This window comes from Acomys russatus, chromosome 11 (assembly GCF_903995435.1).
Source record: "Acomys russatus chromosome 11, mAcoRus1.1, whole genome shotgun sequence".
NCBI lineage: Eukaryota > Metazoa > Chordata > Mammalia > Rodentia > Muridae > Acomys > Acomys russatus.
In genome coordinates this window covers 39352543-39371154 of record NC_067147.1, presented here as the reverse complement: position 1 = coordinate 39371154, position 18612 = coordinate 39352543, and the positions used below count along the sequence as shown (strand labels likewise).

General features: G+C 43.5%; 1 protein-coding gene across 1 annotated transcript; it reads right to left on the bottom strand.

Moving 5' to 3' along the window:
* Positions 1-299: 299 nt before the first annotated feature.
* Sar1a (secretion associated Ras related GTPase 1A) lies at positions 300-17240 on the bottom strand. The gene is made up of 7 exons (XM_051153119.1): positions 17102-17240; positions 13439-13512; positions 13206-13325; positions 12747-12812; positions 6997-7100; positions 3960-4091; positions 300-1798 (listed from the first exon to the last, which is right to left on the bottom strand). The coding sequence occupies exons 2-7, from the start codon at positions 13494-13496 to the stop codon at positions 1682-1684; spliced, it is 597 nt and encodes a 198-aa protein (XP_051009076.1). The 5' UTR covers positions 13497-13512; positions 17102-17240; the 3' UTR covers positions 300-1681.
* Between the last annotated feature and the right edge of the window lie 1372 nt (positions 17241-18612).

The window sequence follows — 18612 nt, the reverse complement described above, 5'->3', positions numbered from 1 at the left end:
CCTGGGCAGAGTCCAGTCTTCTAGCTCGCTACCAAGCGATTAGGGACAAATGAGAAAGACAAGTAAGGAAACCAGGCCTGAGGCAATCACACCAGTCATGTGCGGGGACAGAGATGTGTGGGCAGTCTTTAGCCAAAGGCAAAGAAAAGCACACCAGTTACCTAGCTAGTTCACTCTCCACCAGTTAGGTTCCCTCACTCAAGACTCGAATAGGCCTTTCCACACGGACAGTTCTCATTGCAGCTTGTTGTGACTGAACGCAATGCATGCATGTTGCAGTCAGACACCTCACTTAAGCCTCGGATTTGGAAACCTGGCAGTGTAACAGAACACTGTCCCACAAGCTCAGTGCTCAAAACTAAAAAGTGAGAACCCCCTCCCCCAGGAGTGTGCGATCCACCTTCCCTACCCTCTTGCTCAACCCAAGTCTGTCACAATGTAGCAGCATCGTAACTGAGACCCCACCTCTCACCTGGCACTAAAGAAGTAGGGATCAAGACACCCTCCCACCTGCAGACCAGCTCCTCTCCTCTCCTCTCCTCCAAGGGGAGAATATAAAGTTAACATCATGAAAACCCAATTTCACATGTGGCATCAAGAAAACCAGACACTATAAAAATGCTGTTCATGATCCTCACAGGGCCGCTGCTGGCTGCCGCTCTCACACCAGCACTTGCTGTTGCTGGAAGGCCATTTTGTGTTTTCTCTGCTTGCTTCTGGAGGGGCAAACACAAAGCCCCCTGAAAGTCTTTCCTAGGTTCACACGGTGCTATCAGAGCAGATGGACAGGTCTTCTACTCACAGAATTCAGCCTCAGGGTGTTGACTTTGACCTGTGTCCTCCTGTTCAGAACTATCCCCCGAGAATATATTCAAAAGCATCTGGACACACCTGCAGCATGCGGTCTACATGAGAGATGTTCTTAACTCATGAGGCAAAAGTTACTTTTTATATCTACAGTGAAAAAAGGAAGGTGCTACACAAAGAGATGAAATTCCACAACAGTATAAAAGCAAAGCCTGCTGGAACCGGTAACTGCAAGTAAAGTTGACAATGTGACAATGACACTTTACCCACTCCAGATGAGGGACTCGCCTTACTACGGTGGACAAAGCCCCAGGTAAGGACAAGGCTGCCCTCTCCTGGCGCTTGGGCTCAAGTGCCACCTTCAACAAGGCAGTTACACAGCATAGCTCTGGCCTCCAAAGCGCTGTCTGTTCATAATTTTATGAAGTATCTAAATTTCGTTTACTAGTTAAAAAAAAAAAAAGGATAGAAAATCTGGACCAAGTAAATTGTGAACTCAAAAAGTTAGAGAAGGGATACCAATTACATTAACAACACTTTCTTTAAAAAATAGAATCACTTTCTTTTGAAATCAACCAGTGGTGAGACGTGTTTTTCTTTTCAGGTGTCCCATGATGGCACCCAGCTTTCCCTGGCAAATCCTGCCAGCCCACGTCCCCGCACACTGACCTGCACCAGCAGACAGGCAGTGTTACTTCCCAAGAGTGGAGAAGAGCACATGTCACCACTGGGCAATGGGCGTAGACAGAGATGCGTGGCTTCTCAATGCCAGACATGGTTGGAGAGCTTTCCTTGTTCTATTAGAAAAGTCCATGAGGAAGCTGTGAATAGGATCAGTCCAGAAGTAAAACTCTTTATTTTCACTGTCCAAACATCAGTCAATATACTGGGAAAGCCAGCGGAAACCCTCGCCGTAGCCTTGCCTCTTGAGCACACTGCACATGAATACTTCCATTGGGCGGGCGTTCAGCTCCTTCAGAGTCACATTCCCCTAAGGGAGGCAAAACCCAGAGAGGCCTGTTAGAACCTCCACATGCAAAAGCGCACACAGATAGTAACTGCAAAGTATGTCGGCCACACAGATGAGCTCTGCAGAGCCTGGATCACAATAAAAATTAACAGCTTCTACACACTGCCTCATCCTGTATCTCTGAAAAGCACTAGCTATGAATGCCTAACATTCATCAACAGTTATGACAAGGAACTGTGAAGAAACTTCAGAGACCCATGGGCCCACATATTCTACGACAGACAAAACAAGCCTGGACGTTCTAGTATATTCGCTAACATAAGCATTCAGAAACGACAATGTCGGGTTGCACAAAAGAAACTGATGTGTATGTGACATTCATAGAGAACAGGACAACCAGATGAGCTTTAAAAAAGAAGCATTCACACCACACACAGAAATAAATGCAATAAAGGCAGGTTCTCATTGTGTAGCTGGGGCTGCCCTCAATGTGCACCACCACATCTAGCCTGGGAGCATTTCTAGAAATAAATATATAATGAGTCAAGACCATGGAATTAAACCGGGCATGGTCAAGCACCCCTTTAATCCCAACACTTGAGAGGCAGAGGCAGGCAGATTTCTGTGAGTTTGAGGCCAGCCTGGTCTACAGAGTAAGTTCCAAGTCAGCCAGGGTTGTTATACGGAGAAAGCCTGTTTTGCAAAACAAACAAAAATTTATCCCAGCACTCTGAAGGTGTGGAAACTATGGGGGAAAAAAAAAAGGTTTTTAAAGAAGCTACCATAGATCACAATTAAAATTAAAAAAAAAAAAGATAAGGGGACTAGGGAGACAGCTCAGTGGACAAAGTGCCTGCTGAACAAGTATAAAGACCTAAATTCAGATCTCCAGTACCCACATAAACAGCTAAGCATGGTGCACACACCTGTGACCCAAGTGGATCGCAAGTGGATTCCTGAAGCTCCTTGGCCACCCACCCTAGGTCAATAAATGAGCGCCAAATACTTTTATAAGAGTGAAAGCCAAAGTTGACCTCAGGTTTCTACATACATGAACAAGTATATACACATACACAAAGTACCTAGCTTATATTTCTATATTTTCTCTCTCATCAGCCCATTTTTCTAGACCAGAGCCTCCCTTCAAATTATAGTATAGACAGCAGGGCACACTGATGTACGCTATTTCAGTTCTATCTCTGGTTTTACTATCCATTTTCTATGCAGACCTGAACAAACTACTGTTTCCTCACTTGCAAAATGGGATAATAGTTACACTTCTATCAGCAAGAAGCACTGATAATCAAGTGCTTTGATTTTAATACTTGAAAAGCATATGTAATACTTTTTAAAGAGTCACTTCATTGTTAAGTTATGTATATGTGGATGTCTGTGGCAGTGGGCAGGTAAATGCAGTGCCCACGGAGGCCATGGCCATCATATTCCCTGCAGCTGGAGTTACAGGCGGTTGTGAGCTGCCCAACATAGGTGCTAAAAAACAAACTTGGGTTCTCTGCAAGAGCAAGACATATTCTGAACTGCTGAGCTGTCTCCTTTGCCCCAGAAAATTCTTTAAAATAACTGAAGCCAGATGTGCTGGTTTGCACCTTTAATCCCAGCACTAGGGAGGCAGAGATAGGCAGATCTCTATGAGTTTGAGACCAGCCTGGTGTACACAGACATTGCCTCAAAATAGTACTAATTAAGATTTTAATCCAAAAGTAAGTAAATATTAGCGCCCAATAGTGGCTAACAACCATCTCTGAAACACTAGTTCCAGAGTCTCCTGCACTTCTGACAACATCCATGGGCACTGCTTATGTGTAGTACACAGACACATGCAGGCAAAATATCCATATACACAAAATAAGAAATTAAATATTTAAAGAAAGACGGCCTTTTCTCTCACTTCTTCATTTATTAGGTATTAGAAGACAGGTAAAGAAGAGGGTAGGAGTATGGCTCATTGTTACAGCACTTACTTAGCATGTGCAAAGCCCTGCGTTCAAGGCCCAAGGAGGGAAGGAGCAGGAAGAATAAGGGGAGGAAAATAGGTAAAGAATATGCCCGGATGAAACATTCACACCCAAGAGACCCTGTCTGAAAACACAAGAAAGAAAAGGCACCCAAGTTTAAGTAGTGTGGGTGTCCTCTTTATGACTCCGGAAGGCTTTTCTCTTACCTTTCCGGTGGTCTGCCCATAGAGCCCAAATATTTCACGGAGTTTTTCTTCACTGATTGCATCTGTCCTGTCAATTTTGTTTCCCAAGATGAGAATTGGCACATTGGATATTGTTTCATCAGTCATTAAAGCCTAAAGACAAGGTTAAAAACAAACAAACCCAAGTGAGCAACTTATGAAATGAAAGCTCATTACATAATAAAAACCAACTTCTACTGGTTTCGTATGGCAACATGTAGCTGTCTTTGCACCTGGTCAACAGTTCATCTTGGCATTAGGTGCTGAGAGGATCACAGAAGTGAAAGGCCCTGAGTTCATGTCACCAAACCCAGGTGAAAACAGAACACAGCAGGTGAGGAGTATCACAATGAACCAGGACAGTCAACACTGGCATCTTCAGAGGAGCATGGTAACTCATGCAATCTTAGCCAAGACTTGGAACTGAGACTGGGTTCTATGAGAAGGTGGAACATGTTTAAGTGGAGAAAGGGAAGTATATGAACAATGGCTGTGCAACAGTGTAAGAATCCTTTTTCTTTTTTTTTTTTTTTTTTTGGTTTTTCGAGACAGGGTCTCTCTCTGTAGCCTTGGCTGTCCTGGACTCGCTTTGTAGACCAGGCTAACCTTGAACTCACAGTGATCCACCTGCTTCTGCCTCCTAAGTGCTGGGATTAAAGACGTGCCCCACCACCGCCTGGCCAGTTTAAGAATTCTAATAGCCACACATAGCACCACCTGACTAGATTAAGGCATTCACACAGATGTTCAGCAACAAAGCAAATGCGATAGCCACAGACAACTATGTCACAGTGCCAGTCCAAAATTTTAAGCTGCACTAGATCCAAAAGAATGTTAATCCAAAGTCAGCAGATCTACACTTCCATGACAGTGATTTGATAAACAGTGTCTGTCTGGAGTGCTGGCCTAAGAGATGGTCTGCTAAATGGATTGTGCAAGAAGGATTCTGCGAAGAAATGAATGAGTGTCTAAAAGAATAAAGCAGGCAAAAGAGGAGGCAGTACTGGTACAATTTCAGGACTGGCACCTGAGTCTCACAACAAGAAAGCAGAGTTAGAAGAATAAGGGAGACTGTGTGTGCTTTCCCCTGTAAATGACAGAACCATTAAAGGAAGCAAAGCAGGGGGGAGTGACAAGTTCCCTCTGGCAGTACAGTGCAAGACAGGGTGGTGGGAGAATCTACAATTTGTAGGTTTCCAGAGCATCCAGGATGGTGGAGAGGATCGATCCAGAGCTCCATTCTGGGAAGGACCACATGGTAGGCAGCACTGTGTGAGGCTGAAGCTCAGCAGGTGTGCACAAGAGATCCACCTGGAGCCAGTACCATGCAGATGAGGATGGAGAAACTGAAGACCCTCAGGAGTACCTCCATTTAGAATTAAGCAGAAGACTAAGTGGAAGAGCTCACATTGGCTGGGAATGTGGTGTATTCTTGTAATCCCAGCATTTGGGAGACTTAAGAGGCCAAGTGAGACCCTGTCTCAACAAAACAAATTAATAAAACAAAAATTAATCAAGAGTATTAAGTATAGGCTGGAGAGGTGGCTCAGGGGTTAAAAGCACTGGCTGCTCTTCCAGAGGACCTGAGTTCAATTCCCAGCATCCAATTGGCAGCTCACACCTGTTCCTGGGGATCTGACACCCTCACACAGATACACATGCAGGCAAAATACCAATCAACATTTATAAAAAAAGAAAAGGTTGAAGTAAAGCTTAAGAAAGGGAAGTAGGGCTGAAGATATTGCTCAGTGGTTAAGAACACTGCCTGTTCTTCCAGAGGATCTGGGTTCAATTCCAAGCACCCACATGGCAGCTCACAACTATCTGTAACTCCAGTTCCAGGGGACCTGACACCCTCACACTAATAAACACAAAATAAAATGAGACAGGTTTAAACTGCAAAAAGAATGAAAGAAACATTTCTAGATGAAAGAAAAAGGCGCTGGAAAGATGGTTAAGCAAGAGCACTTGCTCTTATAAAGGATGGGGGTTTAGTTTTCAGCACCCACATGGCACCTCACAATCATCTGTAACTCCAGTTCTGTGGGATACTTCTTCTGGCCTCCATTAACACCAGGCACGCCTGTGGTGCACATACATACGTGCGTGCAAATATTCATATGCATAAAAAGCAATTTAAAGAAAAATTAAAAAGACAAGATACAAGGTGAAAGAATAGGCATTATAAAGCAACATTATAGAAAGACTAACAAAGGAGAAAACTCAGAGTAAAAAACTGAAGAGTACTAACAGACTATCAAAGTCTATCACATGATTCTGTAGGGGAAATAAACGGAAAGCCTAAGAACTCGGCTGGAGATAGGGCTCAGCAGCTAAGAGCACTGACTGCTCTTCCAGGTCCTGAGTTCAATTCCTGGCACACTACCATCTCTAACTGAATTCCCATGCAAACAAAACACCCATATACATAAAATATACAAATAAATAAATCTTAAAAGCTCTCAACTCTTTCAGAGTTCCACTAGGCTAAGACTATATAAAGAGCAACCACAACGAGGGAACAGTACTGGGACAGCAGGCAGAACTGAGGAGGGCTGTGAGCAAGCTGGGCCATGCAGTTAAGCCTGTCATATGAACTATAACACGAATTTACTCAAGTTTAAGCCGAGGTTCCTCAGGACACTAAAAGGCTAAATCTCACTGGGCTAGAGAGGTGGCTCAGCAGTCGGTTAAGGGCACTGGATGCTCTTCCAGGGAATCTATTCCCAACACCCACATGATGGTTCACTACTGTTTATCATCTCTTAGCTCCAGTTCCAGGGAATACAGTGCCCTCCTGTGGCCTCTGCAGGCACAAGGCACAGAGCACTCACACAGATTCAGGCAAAACATTCACACATAACATAAAAATAACATACATCTTTAAAAAAACATGTCTGATATTTTAAAATACTTTCTTCTAAGACTCTCACCACGTTAAGTATTGGAACTGCTGAGTATGTATTTCTTAAAACACAGGGAAAGACAGGAGAAAAGATATATAAAAACATGAACCTACATTAAGCTCAACTTTGGATTCCATGAGGCGAGAATGATCTGCACAGTCCACCAGAAAAACTATCCCATTAATTGCTGGGAGGTAATTTTTCCAAACTCGACGTGCTAAAAGACAAAATGTGTAAATCAACAAGACTACAGTTGACAAGTGAATAACCTAATGGTTTATAACAGGAGGCCTGTGAGTGCACCAAGTCCTGGCCAGCAGTACAACAGACTATGCACACTGATGGCCTGTGAGCCAAACCTGAGTCTTGAAAACAAAAGTTAATGCCTTCCTTGACAGAGTGTAGACCTAGCAATGCCATGCCCAACACAATGGTTGTCCCATTTGCTACAGTTTGCCAAAATCCCCACCAGTCCTAATGCTGTAAATGCAGAAAATATGAACTGACCAGTTTTGACCCTGAAGCTAACTTTGTTTGCAACCTCCAAATTAAAACATAATGGTTTAGTTGCTCATCTAGCTTTAGTTCCATGGTAGTCCCTAACTGCTAGTATGTGTGTTGACAGAGTGCTGGGGCCTGCCAGGTAGTTGAAACTCTGCAGCCAGGTACTCAGCCTCCAAAATTCAACCACTGTTTTTTGTCACTGTTCTGAGACAGCATCCCACAGTGTTGTGTAGCCTAGGCTGGCCTTGAACTATCCATATTTCTGCCTCAGCACCCCCAGATGCTGAAATTACAGATCTGTGCCAACATGCCAACAATAAATAATGTCTATTTTTGTTTTACAATAAGGCATGGTGAATGTTTCAGAGTAGTGCAGTAATTTGGGGCCATAGGGGTGGGGATTGAATATAGTAAACTACATTCTCAACACTTAAGGGATTTGCTTATTCCCCACCCCCCACTCCCCCTTTGGTCTTTGAGACAGGGTTTCTCTGTGTAGCCTTGGCTGTCCTGGACTTGCATTGTAGACCAGGCTGGCCTTGAAGTCACAGAGATCCACCTGCCTCTGCCTCCCAAGTGCTGGGATTACAGGCATGCGCCACCACGCCTGACCTAAGGGATTTGCTTTTTGAGACAGGACCCAGGCTGACAGCCCCCTAGTGCTGAGATTGCATGCTTGTGTACCCACACTCAGATCGTATTGTGATTTCCAGTGCTCAGATAGGATGGTTCAGGAGGCTAAAGATGTCTGCATGGTCACCTGGTCACCTCTGACAGTGGGAGAACCTGGAGCATTCATGTTCACTTCCATACTGACCTCTCATTACAAGCCTGTGCTGCTTTCTAAGTTTGTTTATTTTATTTGTAAAACAATAACAGTTTGGGGCTTGGGAACAAGTTCAGTGGTTAAGACCATTTTCTGCTCTTCTAGAGGACCCATGTTTGGCTCCCAGCACCACTGGCAGCTCACTACCACCTGCAACTGCAGCTCAGGGATCGGGCATACTCCCTGGCCTCTGACGGCACCTAAACTTATATGGCACTCATACACATACACACATATAAACATAAAAAAATAAATCTTTATCTGGATGTGGAAGCACAGCCTTTTAATCTCAGCACTTGAGATGCAGATGCAAATGGATCTCTGTGAGTTCAAGGACAGCCTTGTGTTCACAGATGTTTTTAAAAAGAAAATAGAGTTCAAAACCAGACTAGGTATACTAAGACCGCATCTCAAAATAAAAACAACAAAAAGGCTTAATGCATGATTATTAGGTATGTGTTCTTGTTAAGTACACTTTCCTCAGTCAACAAAACAAAGCCGTTCCTCAACATTTCCTCTCTGACCAAACTCCAACTCCCATTTGCTATCAGTTCTTTCAGGCATTCTCCATATGCCCTTGCTCTGAATTTAAAGCTGTTCGCAGTTACAAAGCCTTTTTGAAAGAAGCAGAAAAGACACCAAATATCCACCCATCCCTATCCAAATGCAGAGAACACAAACCATTACAGAAAGTAAGCAACGTACTAGACTAGATTCTATCCATCAAAACAGACTCCCTAGTCACAGACTTCTGGTGCCATGTCCTCTAATCTTTTCGCTCTTGGGTATTTTCTATGGTTCTAATAATATTAAACATGATTTTCCCAGCTTTTAATATCAAATGAATAAAATATCCTAATATAATCAGACTATAAAATTAATAAACAAAACAAACACTGTCAATATCCTGTTTTAATATACTTCAAAACTCGATTCAATTTAAACTAACAAAATGTTTCTAAAGAGTGACTTGTCAACTCAGTAAAAGATGAGAAACTCTCACAAGGTTTCTTTCATTTGTTTTTGTCTAGACAGGGTCTCTGTATAGCTCTGCTGTTCTGGAATTTGCTCTATAGACTAGGCAGAGATCTGCCTCCCAAGTCTGTCTCATAAGATTGTAATGGTTTCTTTTTCTAGCCTTCCCAGAATATTTTCAGGTCTTAAATAGTTCACTCCTGCGACTAGAGTTTTGCCAAATATAAACTGAGGATACACAGACAAAAATATCCATTCTGTAGATTTCTAAAACACACAGAAGGGAGACTGGGGATATGCTTAACATGTCCTAGGACCTGAGTCTGATCCCCAGCACAGGAAAAAAACAAAGCAAAACAAAAAACACCAAGCCAATAGGGGCTAGAGAGATGACTCAGTGGTTAAGAGTGTATACTACTCAACCCAAGTTCAGTTCCCAGCACCTAGGTCTGGTAGCTCAGAACCACCTATAACTCCAGCTCCAGGAGAATCCAATGCCTTCGACCTCTGCCAGTACCTACACTCACATGCACATGCATAATGCCCCACCCCTGCACAATTAATTATAAATAAAATTAATCTTTTAAAAAAATTTTTTACAAGGCTGGAGAGATGGCTCATCAATTAAGAACACTAGATGATCTTCCAGAGAATTCAGGTTGTGTTCACAGCACCCACTTGATAGATTAAGACTGTCTATAACCCCAGTTTTAGGGAATCCAATACCCTCTTCTAGGTTCTGTAGGCACCAGGCACATAAATGGTATACAGACATACATGCAGGAAAAACAATCAAACAAAAAAAAGAATTTTAAAAATTTACAGGTGGGGCTGGAGGGTAAGAGCGCTGGTTAGAGCCGGACATAGTGGCACACGCCTTTAATCCCAGCACTTGGGAGGCAGAGGCAGGTAGATCTTTGTGAGTTCGAGGCCAGCCTGGTCTACAAGTGAGTCTAGGGACAGCCAAGGCTACACAGAGAGATCCTGTCTATTAAAAAAAAAAGTGCTGGTTAATGGCTCAAAGGTCAAAAGCGCTGGCTGCTCTTCCAGAGGTCCTGAGTTCAATTCCCAGTAAACACGTGGTGCTCACGTGGTGCCCTCTACTGGTGTGCAGTTGTACATGCAGACACAACATTGTATACATAATAAATAAATCTTTTAAAAAATATTTTACAGGTGAGCCAGGCAGTGGTGGCTTACATCTTTAATCTTAGAACTCTGGAGGCAGAAACAGGCAGAAATCTGAGTTTGAGGCCAGCCTGGACTACAGAGCAAGTTCCAGGACAGACAAGGCTAAACAGAGAAATCCTGTCTGAAAAACAAAAACAAACAAAAGATATCAGGTGTAAACTAAAAGCAAATAAACAAGTATCCATAGAAAGCACTTTATGGGTCGCTAAGAGCCAGAGACACAGGATGAATAGTGCAAAAAGAACCTGAAGCAGAACAAAAAGGCTATTAAAAATGCCCCAACTGTCCCAAATGAACAGAACACATAAAAACATAGTTCAATGCGGTTACAAATACCCATTGGATTCTTCTAGGAATTTTTGAGAAATTTAAAATTACTTGTAATACTCATATCCCACGGAATAAAGCATGCAAAACAGACTCAGCAACTAAAGATAGAAATATGACACTTTGAGGCCAGCCAAGGCTATAGCAAAATGACATTATTGAGCAATAAAAAACATGCATTGCAGGGTGTGGTGATGCATGTCTTTAATCCCAGCACTCTGGAGGCAGAGGCAGGTGGATCACTAAAAAACAAACAAACATGTCATTGATAAAACTTAAATAGCAAATTTGATTATATAAGGGAATAGGTCTTTTTGTTTTGTTTTTGTTTTTTGAGACAGGGTTTCTTTGTATAACTGTCCTAGAAAATACTCTGTAGACCAGGCTGGCCTCAAACTCCAGAGATCTGCATGCATCTGGCTTCCAAGTATTGGGATTAAAAGCATGCACACCACACACAGCTCATACAGAATATTCTTTTGTTGTTGTTGTTTTGTTTTGTTTGCTTCTTTTTGGTTCTTCGAGACATGGTTTCTCTGTGTAGCCTTAGCTGTCCTGGACTCTCTTTGTAAACCAGGCTGGCCTTGAACTCACAGAATCCACCTGCCTCTGCCTCTGAGTGCTGGGATTAAAGGCGTGCACCACCATGCCCAGCTATAAAGAATTTTCTTTTTCTTGGGAAATAGATACCCAAGTATTAGGGAATTAGGGGCATGATGTACTCATATATAATTCATAAATAAATTATTATTAGTATTAAAGAGACTAACAAATCTGGACAAGATCTGTAAGTACAGAGAATTCCCTGTATTATTTACTTTTTTGGATTTTTTTGGTTTGGTTTGGTTTGGTTTTTCAAGACAGGGTTTCTTTATGTAGCCTTGGCTGTCCTGGACTCACTTTGTAGACCAGGCTGGCCTTGAACTCGAAGTGATCCACCTGCCTCTGCCTCCCAAGTGCTGGGATTAAAAGCATGCACTGTCTCACCTGGTTTTGTTTTGTTTTGTTTTCCCCATTTTTTTTAATTACTGAAATTAGAAAAACTCAGCCATAGTGGTACATGCCTATAATCCTAGTTCCTGAGAGTTGAAAGTAAAGCACGAAGGAGATCATGGCTAACCTGGGGTACATGAAACCTTTTCTCTAAAAGAAAAGTGGATGTGGCCTGGAGAGATGGCTCAGCAGATAAGAGTACTAGCTACTCTTCCAGAGGTCCTGAGTTCAAATCCCAGCAACCACATGGTGTTCACCACTGTCTGATGCTCTTTTCTGGCATGCAGATATACATGCTGACAGAGTGCTCATACACTTAAAAAAAAAAAAAAAAAAAAAAAAAAAAAAACCGTGGCAGTGGGTGGCAACAGACCTTTATTCCCAGCACTACTGTGGCAAAGGCACGAGGATCTCTTATAAATTGAAGGCTAGCTAGTCTATAGCGCAAGTCCAGGACAACTAATGCTACACAGTGAAACCTGTCCTGAAAACAGAAGGAAAAAAAAAGGGGGGGGGGGCAATAGAGGGGGTTGGAGAGATAGCTCAGAGGTTAAGAGCACTGACTGCTATTCCAGAGGTCCTGAGTTTAATTCTCAGCAACCACATGGTGGCTCACAACCATCTATAATGTGATCTGGTGCCCTCTTCTGGCCTGCAGGTGTATGTGCAGCCAGAGTACTGTATACATATTAAATAAATAAATAAATCTTAAAAAAAAAAAAAAAGGTGATAGTGAAATAACGTCACGAAGTAATAAAACTCTAATCCTAAATACAAGTACCTTACAAGGTAAAGTGGAGGTGGGGCACTGGTGAGACGGCTCAGTGGATAAAGGTTCTTGTCTCACAGGCCTCACGACCTCTGATCTCCAGTAACCATGTAAAGGAGGAACCAATGCCACAAAGTTGTCACCTAACTTCCATACCACGTGGCATGCACACCCATACATCATTCATATGCACACACAATTTCTTAATTTTAAAAAGGTAAAATGGCACACTGCATTGCAGAGGTGGCTCACAAAATACCTTCAACTCAGTCTCTTACCTTGCTCATGTCCACCAAGATCAAAAGTGGTAAAAGTCATTCCAGCAATTGTCAGTTCTTCTGAAGCTGAAAGTGTCAAAAAGGGGAAAAGAAATAAACTTCTGACCAAAGGCCCAAGTGCTAGTACTGAAAACCAATACTAATGCAAACCAAATCAAGCTTTCACTGTGTAAAGAAAGGACGGGAATGAAAATATTCTTAACCTAAAAAAAATTTCCTCCAAGTTTTCTTCTTAAGATCACATATGGGAGCTATGCTTCATGACAGAACTGGTCAGAAAGGTCAGTGACAAGGTCCCAGGGATGCAGAGTAAGTGAGGTAACCTGAGTGTGTCTGTAGTAACTTCAAAATAAACGGGCTTCCAGGAAGTCAGTTAGTAAAACAACTACATTAACTGAGGAGTCACCCTCCATGTGTGACACTGACCATCGAAAGGTCACCTGGCACTCTGAAACTTACTGGGATGTAGTGTCGGTACGTGCTGGCCTAGTCTGTCATCTTTCAGCATGTGAAGAAGAGTGGTTTTGCCTGCATTGTCCAAACCTAAGAATACAAGCTTCCCCGATTTCTTGTAGAGTCCTACAAGAGAAAACAACTTCTTAATGCTCTTCCCACCAAAGGCAGCTCAGATACAAATTGTTTGAGGAAATGATAGTTGCAACCTGCAATGTGTTTTATGAAAATGGTTTTACCTAGGAACTGGAGCACACTGCTGAAGCCATTGTAGATCCACTCAAAGATGAAAGACATTATTGATGCTTACAACCTATGTAAAATACAAAAGTAACATTAACTTTCTGCATGTCTTGTTCTCTGGCCATGACACATGTTTACAGACCTGAGTTCTCAAGAACAGGAAAGCAAAGTCTGGGGCTGGAAACATGACTCAGAAGTTAAGAACATTTGCTGCTCTTCTAGAGGACCCAGATTTGATTCCCAGCACCCACATGGTGGTTCATACCTGCCTGTTAACTAGTTCTATGGTTCCAACACTCTCCTCTACCCTCATCCTAACACAAATGCATGCAAGAAACACACTCATACACTTAAAATTCAAGTCAATCTTGCATAGACCAACTAATCTCTCTTGAGACAAGGATTTTGCAGTCTGAAGGGAAGCCTCTAGGAATCTCACATCTGCATATTCAGATACTGAGATACACTATCCTCTTTTACTCCCGGCAGCTGCCCATTCACATCCTTAGATAACCACTGCTGCCTACTAGTTGGCAACATTCCTTGGAATTCAGTGTCCTTAATAATCAGAATCCAGTTAGGCGGTGGTGGCGCACGCCTTTAATCCCAGCATTTGGGAGGCAGAGGCAGGCGGATCTTTGTGAGTTCGAGGCCAGCCTGGTCTACAGAGGGAGTTCCAGGACAGCCAGGGCCACACAGAGAAACTTTGGGGGGGGGGGGGAGTTGAATCAAAAGGCCAAACACCAGGTAGAAAACATGATGAGAACTAGATGTGGTGACATGTCCACGTAACTCCAGCACATCGGAGACAGAGGCAAGAACAATTTGGTCAGCCTAGTCCACACAGTGAGCCCCAGGCCACTGGAATTCTGTCTCAAAACAACAATAAAGGAATCAAAACAAAGCCAAGAAGGAAAAGTTCATCAGCCTAATTAAAGGTTCATTAAGCTATTCTACACAGTTCCAGAAAGTCCAAATCTGTAACTGTCCCAGTTCTTTGGGCTCCATTTACCCTTAACCTTTTTGCTAATATGTTTCAACTTCCGAAAAGATATACTATTTTATAGAACCATGAAGGAATAAAAAAAAACTTCTGTAATACAATCAAGTACATATTCATTTTACAAATTCTTAATTTCTTTTTGTTTGTTTGTTTTTTGAAACAAGGTTTCTCTGTGTAACAGTCTTGTCCAGGACTCACTTTGTAGATCAGACTGGCCTCAAACTTCTGCCTCTTGAGTGCTAGGATTAAAGTCATATGCCATCATTGTCTAGCTAAATTCTTAATTTCTTAAGAATACTCATTTATAATATAGCAAGAGGCTTCAAAGCAAGTAAATATCTTATTTGTTCTTTTGAGACAGGGTCAACTATGTAGCACTGGACTGCTGGCACAAGTCTGTCTTAATTAGCACAGACACCACCACTTTTCCTATTTCCTATAGGCTTAGGAAAAAATGTATGACTCAAAGCCACTGACAGGTCTATACACATCAGCTCTAAGCATAGTTAAGAGGATAGAACTAGAGATGCTGAGAAATGGTAAAGACTCAGAGTCCTATTTCCCAGTCACACTGAATTTCTGCATCAGTAGCTCAGAAATTCAGTTAACTTTAAATTTTCTGCAATAAAAGAATGTATCTTTCTTCTACAGTTCCCCAAACCAGACAGCCTCCTCCGCCCCCCTTTACTCTTAGACAAGCATAGTTCATCTTTAATAGGCTGTTACTCCCACTGTGCCCATTCTTTTCAACCCAACACTTCAAAATTCATGTGTACTGATTTTGCTGCCAATAGGTACTTAAAAAAAAATTAGCACATCTTTTTAGACATACTCCCAAAATGAGCTTGGGAGTACAACCTTTAATGATGGCACTTGGAAGATGAGCTTTAGTTTGTGACAGCTTGACCTATATATTAAGTTTGAGGCCAGCCTGGGCTATATAAGTGAGAGTCTATGTCAAAAAAAAAAAGAGCAAGGCCGTGGTGGCACATGTCAAAGGGGAGAGGGGAGACAAAAGAGAGAAAGAAAAAGGCCAGGCAGTTGTGGTGCATGCCTATAATCCCAGCATTCTGGAGGCAGAGGCAGGCAGATCTCTGTAAGTTCGGGCCAGTGTGTTCTACAGAGTTCCAGGACAGCCAGGGGATACACAGAAACACTCCTGTCTCAAACACTCCTGACTAACCGGCAAAGGGAAACAAAAAAGGAAAGCAAGTGACACTTTAGGGGATTTTTTAAAAAAGTGGTAACTGAATTACTTTGATTTTCTGACTTATTTTTCCTTGTCAGTTCTTGTTTTCAAAGCCCTATAAATTCTTCCCACCAAAATGAGATAGGGAAAGTATTAGAATTAATTATTCAGTGATGTTAAAAAGGACTAACTCCTACCAGATGCCAGGAATTGGGTAGCACTGCTGCCCAAAGTTGAAGAGATGGCCTTGCCGGCTCCTCTGTCCCTGAGATCTCAGGATCTGAACCAATTCACCCACCAGCAACCTTAGAATTTATACAGCACCTGCACATATACCTCATTTTATCCTCTCACCAACCAACAGGCAGAGATCTCTGAACAAGATGAAGATGTGGTGGTCACTCTTAGGCTACCTGTCTTGTTCTACACTGTGCAGCTGAAAGCATCAGTTCCAAGGACTTAAAACTCTCACCCAAAACCAAAAGCCTTTCCTGCTCGTCTAAAATGCCAACTATTCAACTTCCGATAAAGGAAACTTCCCTAACCAACCACTTACACAAATGACAATTTTCCTAAAAACACACTTTTCAGATGGTATTTTTACTGAAGATCACTTTTTTTTTCTTTTCTTCATCTACACTATCATCTATGGAATGTTAAAAACATTAAAACCAACACCACTATTCCTGAACCGAAAGTAAAAACGTGCAAACATCAAATACCAAGACTGATGGAAACAAACAAGAGAGAAGTCCCAAAATTACTATGAGCCAATAAAAACGTACTCATTACTTATACACCTTCACTCCAGATGAACCTGAGGTAGAGAGCAGCTGACAATTAGCTAACAAGTTCTACGTAGCTGAGGGGTAAATGTCAACGATCACCTTTCTTGCCAATCTCCCCTAAACGCCCCCCTTTTTTGAACCTGAGCAGATGGAGCCCGGGTACTGGGAGAACACCCGCACAAGGGAGAATACCGAGAAATGGTATTTGTTACCATCCTCACCTGGGCAAAAATGTAGAAAATACTCATCTACGATAAATGCCCAGGAGGGAATTTTTCCATGCACAGGAAAAAAGAGAGGGGGTGTTGGTGAAAGAAGCGAACACTGGGTTCCAGACAGGGTGTTGTATGCCCAGAGGCTGAACGTGAGGCTCGAGCGCCCACTCGCTACCAGCGTGCCCCCCCGGGACTGCAGAACCCAAGGATGGGCGCCCAGGGCTCCAGCTACCCACATCTAAGAACGGGACTCCTCTACCACGAAGGCGTCCCAGACACCCGAACGCCGCCACGCCACCCCACAGCTGCGGCCCGTCCCCGCCCAGAGCCGGCCCGCGGAACCGCCTGCGTGTCACTTCTCCCCCACCCAGCCCCTCCGCGGCCGCCCCCGCCCCGACCTTTGCTGCCGCCCGCCCCAGGCCCGCTGCCCGACCGCCGCCTCCTCCGCTCCGGCCCCGACTCACGGCCCGAGGGGCTCCTCCGGCGGTGGCTGGCGGCGCGACCCTCCCTCAGAACACACAGACCAGCAGTACCCAGGACCGCCAGCTACGCGCCGGATGTACGTCACGCCCCTCCCCGAGACTTCCGGGCACGCACTTGTCCCGCCCTTCTAGCGTCATGCCGTTCGGCCTGTGAGTCCCGCCCTAACAGCCACTCAGGCCGCGGAGGGGCGGGCCCAAAGCGTGACGTACACTCCGGGCATGGCTCCGCCCTCTCCCTCAAGGCTCTCAAGCCGCAAAAGACGTGGCAGTGCCTGTCAGGTGGCCTGGGTTTGTGTCCCCAAGTTAAGCAGCTACATCAGCCCGCAGCTTCTAATCTAATTACGTTTTCAGACGCACCTGCGACGTCAGAAGCAGAGGCTGCCAGATATAGGTAGAGTCTAGGACAACAGGACTTTGGTGACTTCAGCCTAAGAGGATGGGACCAAGTCACTGTTTTAAGTTGTTTCCCCTGCCTTGGAATAGAGGCGCTTTCTTTATTTACTTTTTTTTTTTTTTTTTTTTTTTTTTTTTTGTAACTTCCTAAAAGCGACAAGTTTATTGAGTAGTTCCAGGCTTTACACTGAGTACTTGGCATGCTTCATCGAAGTTAACCCTTATTACTTACTGATAGCCCCGCTGAACAAAACAGTTTAAGGAGGGCATTCAAAATGGCTCAGCGGGTAAAGGCGCTGTTTTGTTACCTATATTAGCCAGGGCTCTCAAAGGAACACAGCTGGGCCAGCATTGTGGTACACACCTTTAGTCCCAGCCCTTGGCATATAGATCTCTGAGTTCCAGGCCAGCCAGAGTTACATGGTGATACCCTGGCTCAAAGAAACAGCTGATAGAATTAATATACATAATGTAATGTAATTTTTTCTATTTATGTGTATGGATGTTTTGTTTGCATGGATAACTGTGTACCATGTGCATGCGGCCAGAAAAGGGTGTCAGATCCCCTAGAACAGGAGTTACAGACCATGGTGAGTGACCCTAGGGGTGCTGGGAATTGAACCCAGGTCTTCTGGAAGATCACCCAGTGCTATTAACCGCTGAGCCATCTCTCCGGCACTGATATACTTATGTAACTAAAAGAATTTAGTGGAGAGGCTTACAGGCTATGTTCTGAGTAGCCCTACAGTGGCTGTCTCCCAGTGGAAAGACCAAGAATTGGGTAATTGTTCAATCCACCAGACTGAGTGCCTCAGCAGTCAACTGTGAGAGAGCCAATAGTTTTCAGTCCAAGTTGGAGTCCCAAAATAGGCTCTAAAGTGGGCATGGTGGCGCAAACCTTTAATCCCAGCACTCAGGGAGGCAGAGGCAGGTGGATCTTTATGAGTTGAGTTAGAGGCCATCCTGGTTTACAGGGTGAGTTCCAGGACAGCCAGGGCTACACAGAGAAAGCCTGTCTCAGAAAGAAGAAGAAGAAGAAAAAAAAAAAAAAAAAAAGCCTCAGCAACAGAACAGATGAACTTGCCAGTGAGAGTGAGGGT

Bases quoted from the DNA above. Each gene is read 5' to 3' on its own strand.
- Sar1a (XM_051153119.1), bottom strand. From the start codon at position 13,496: ATGTCTTTCATCTTTGAGTGGATCTACAATGGCTTCAGCAGTGTGCTC. The intron at 13,326-13,438 runs GTAAAACCATTT...TTTCTCTTGTAG, and splicing joins CAGTGTGCTCCAGTTCCTAG to GACTCTACAAGAAATCGGGG. The intron at 4,092-6,996 runs GTAGGTTCATGT...CCTTGTCTTTAG, and splicing joins AATCCAAAGTTGAGCTTAAT to GCTTTAATGACTGATGAAAC.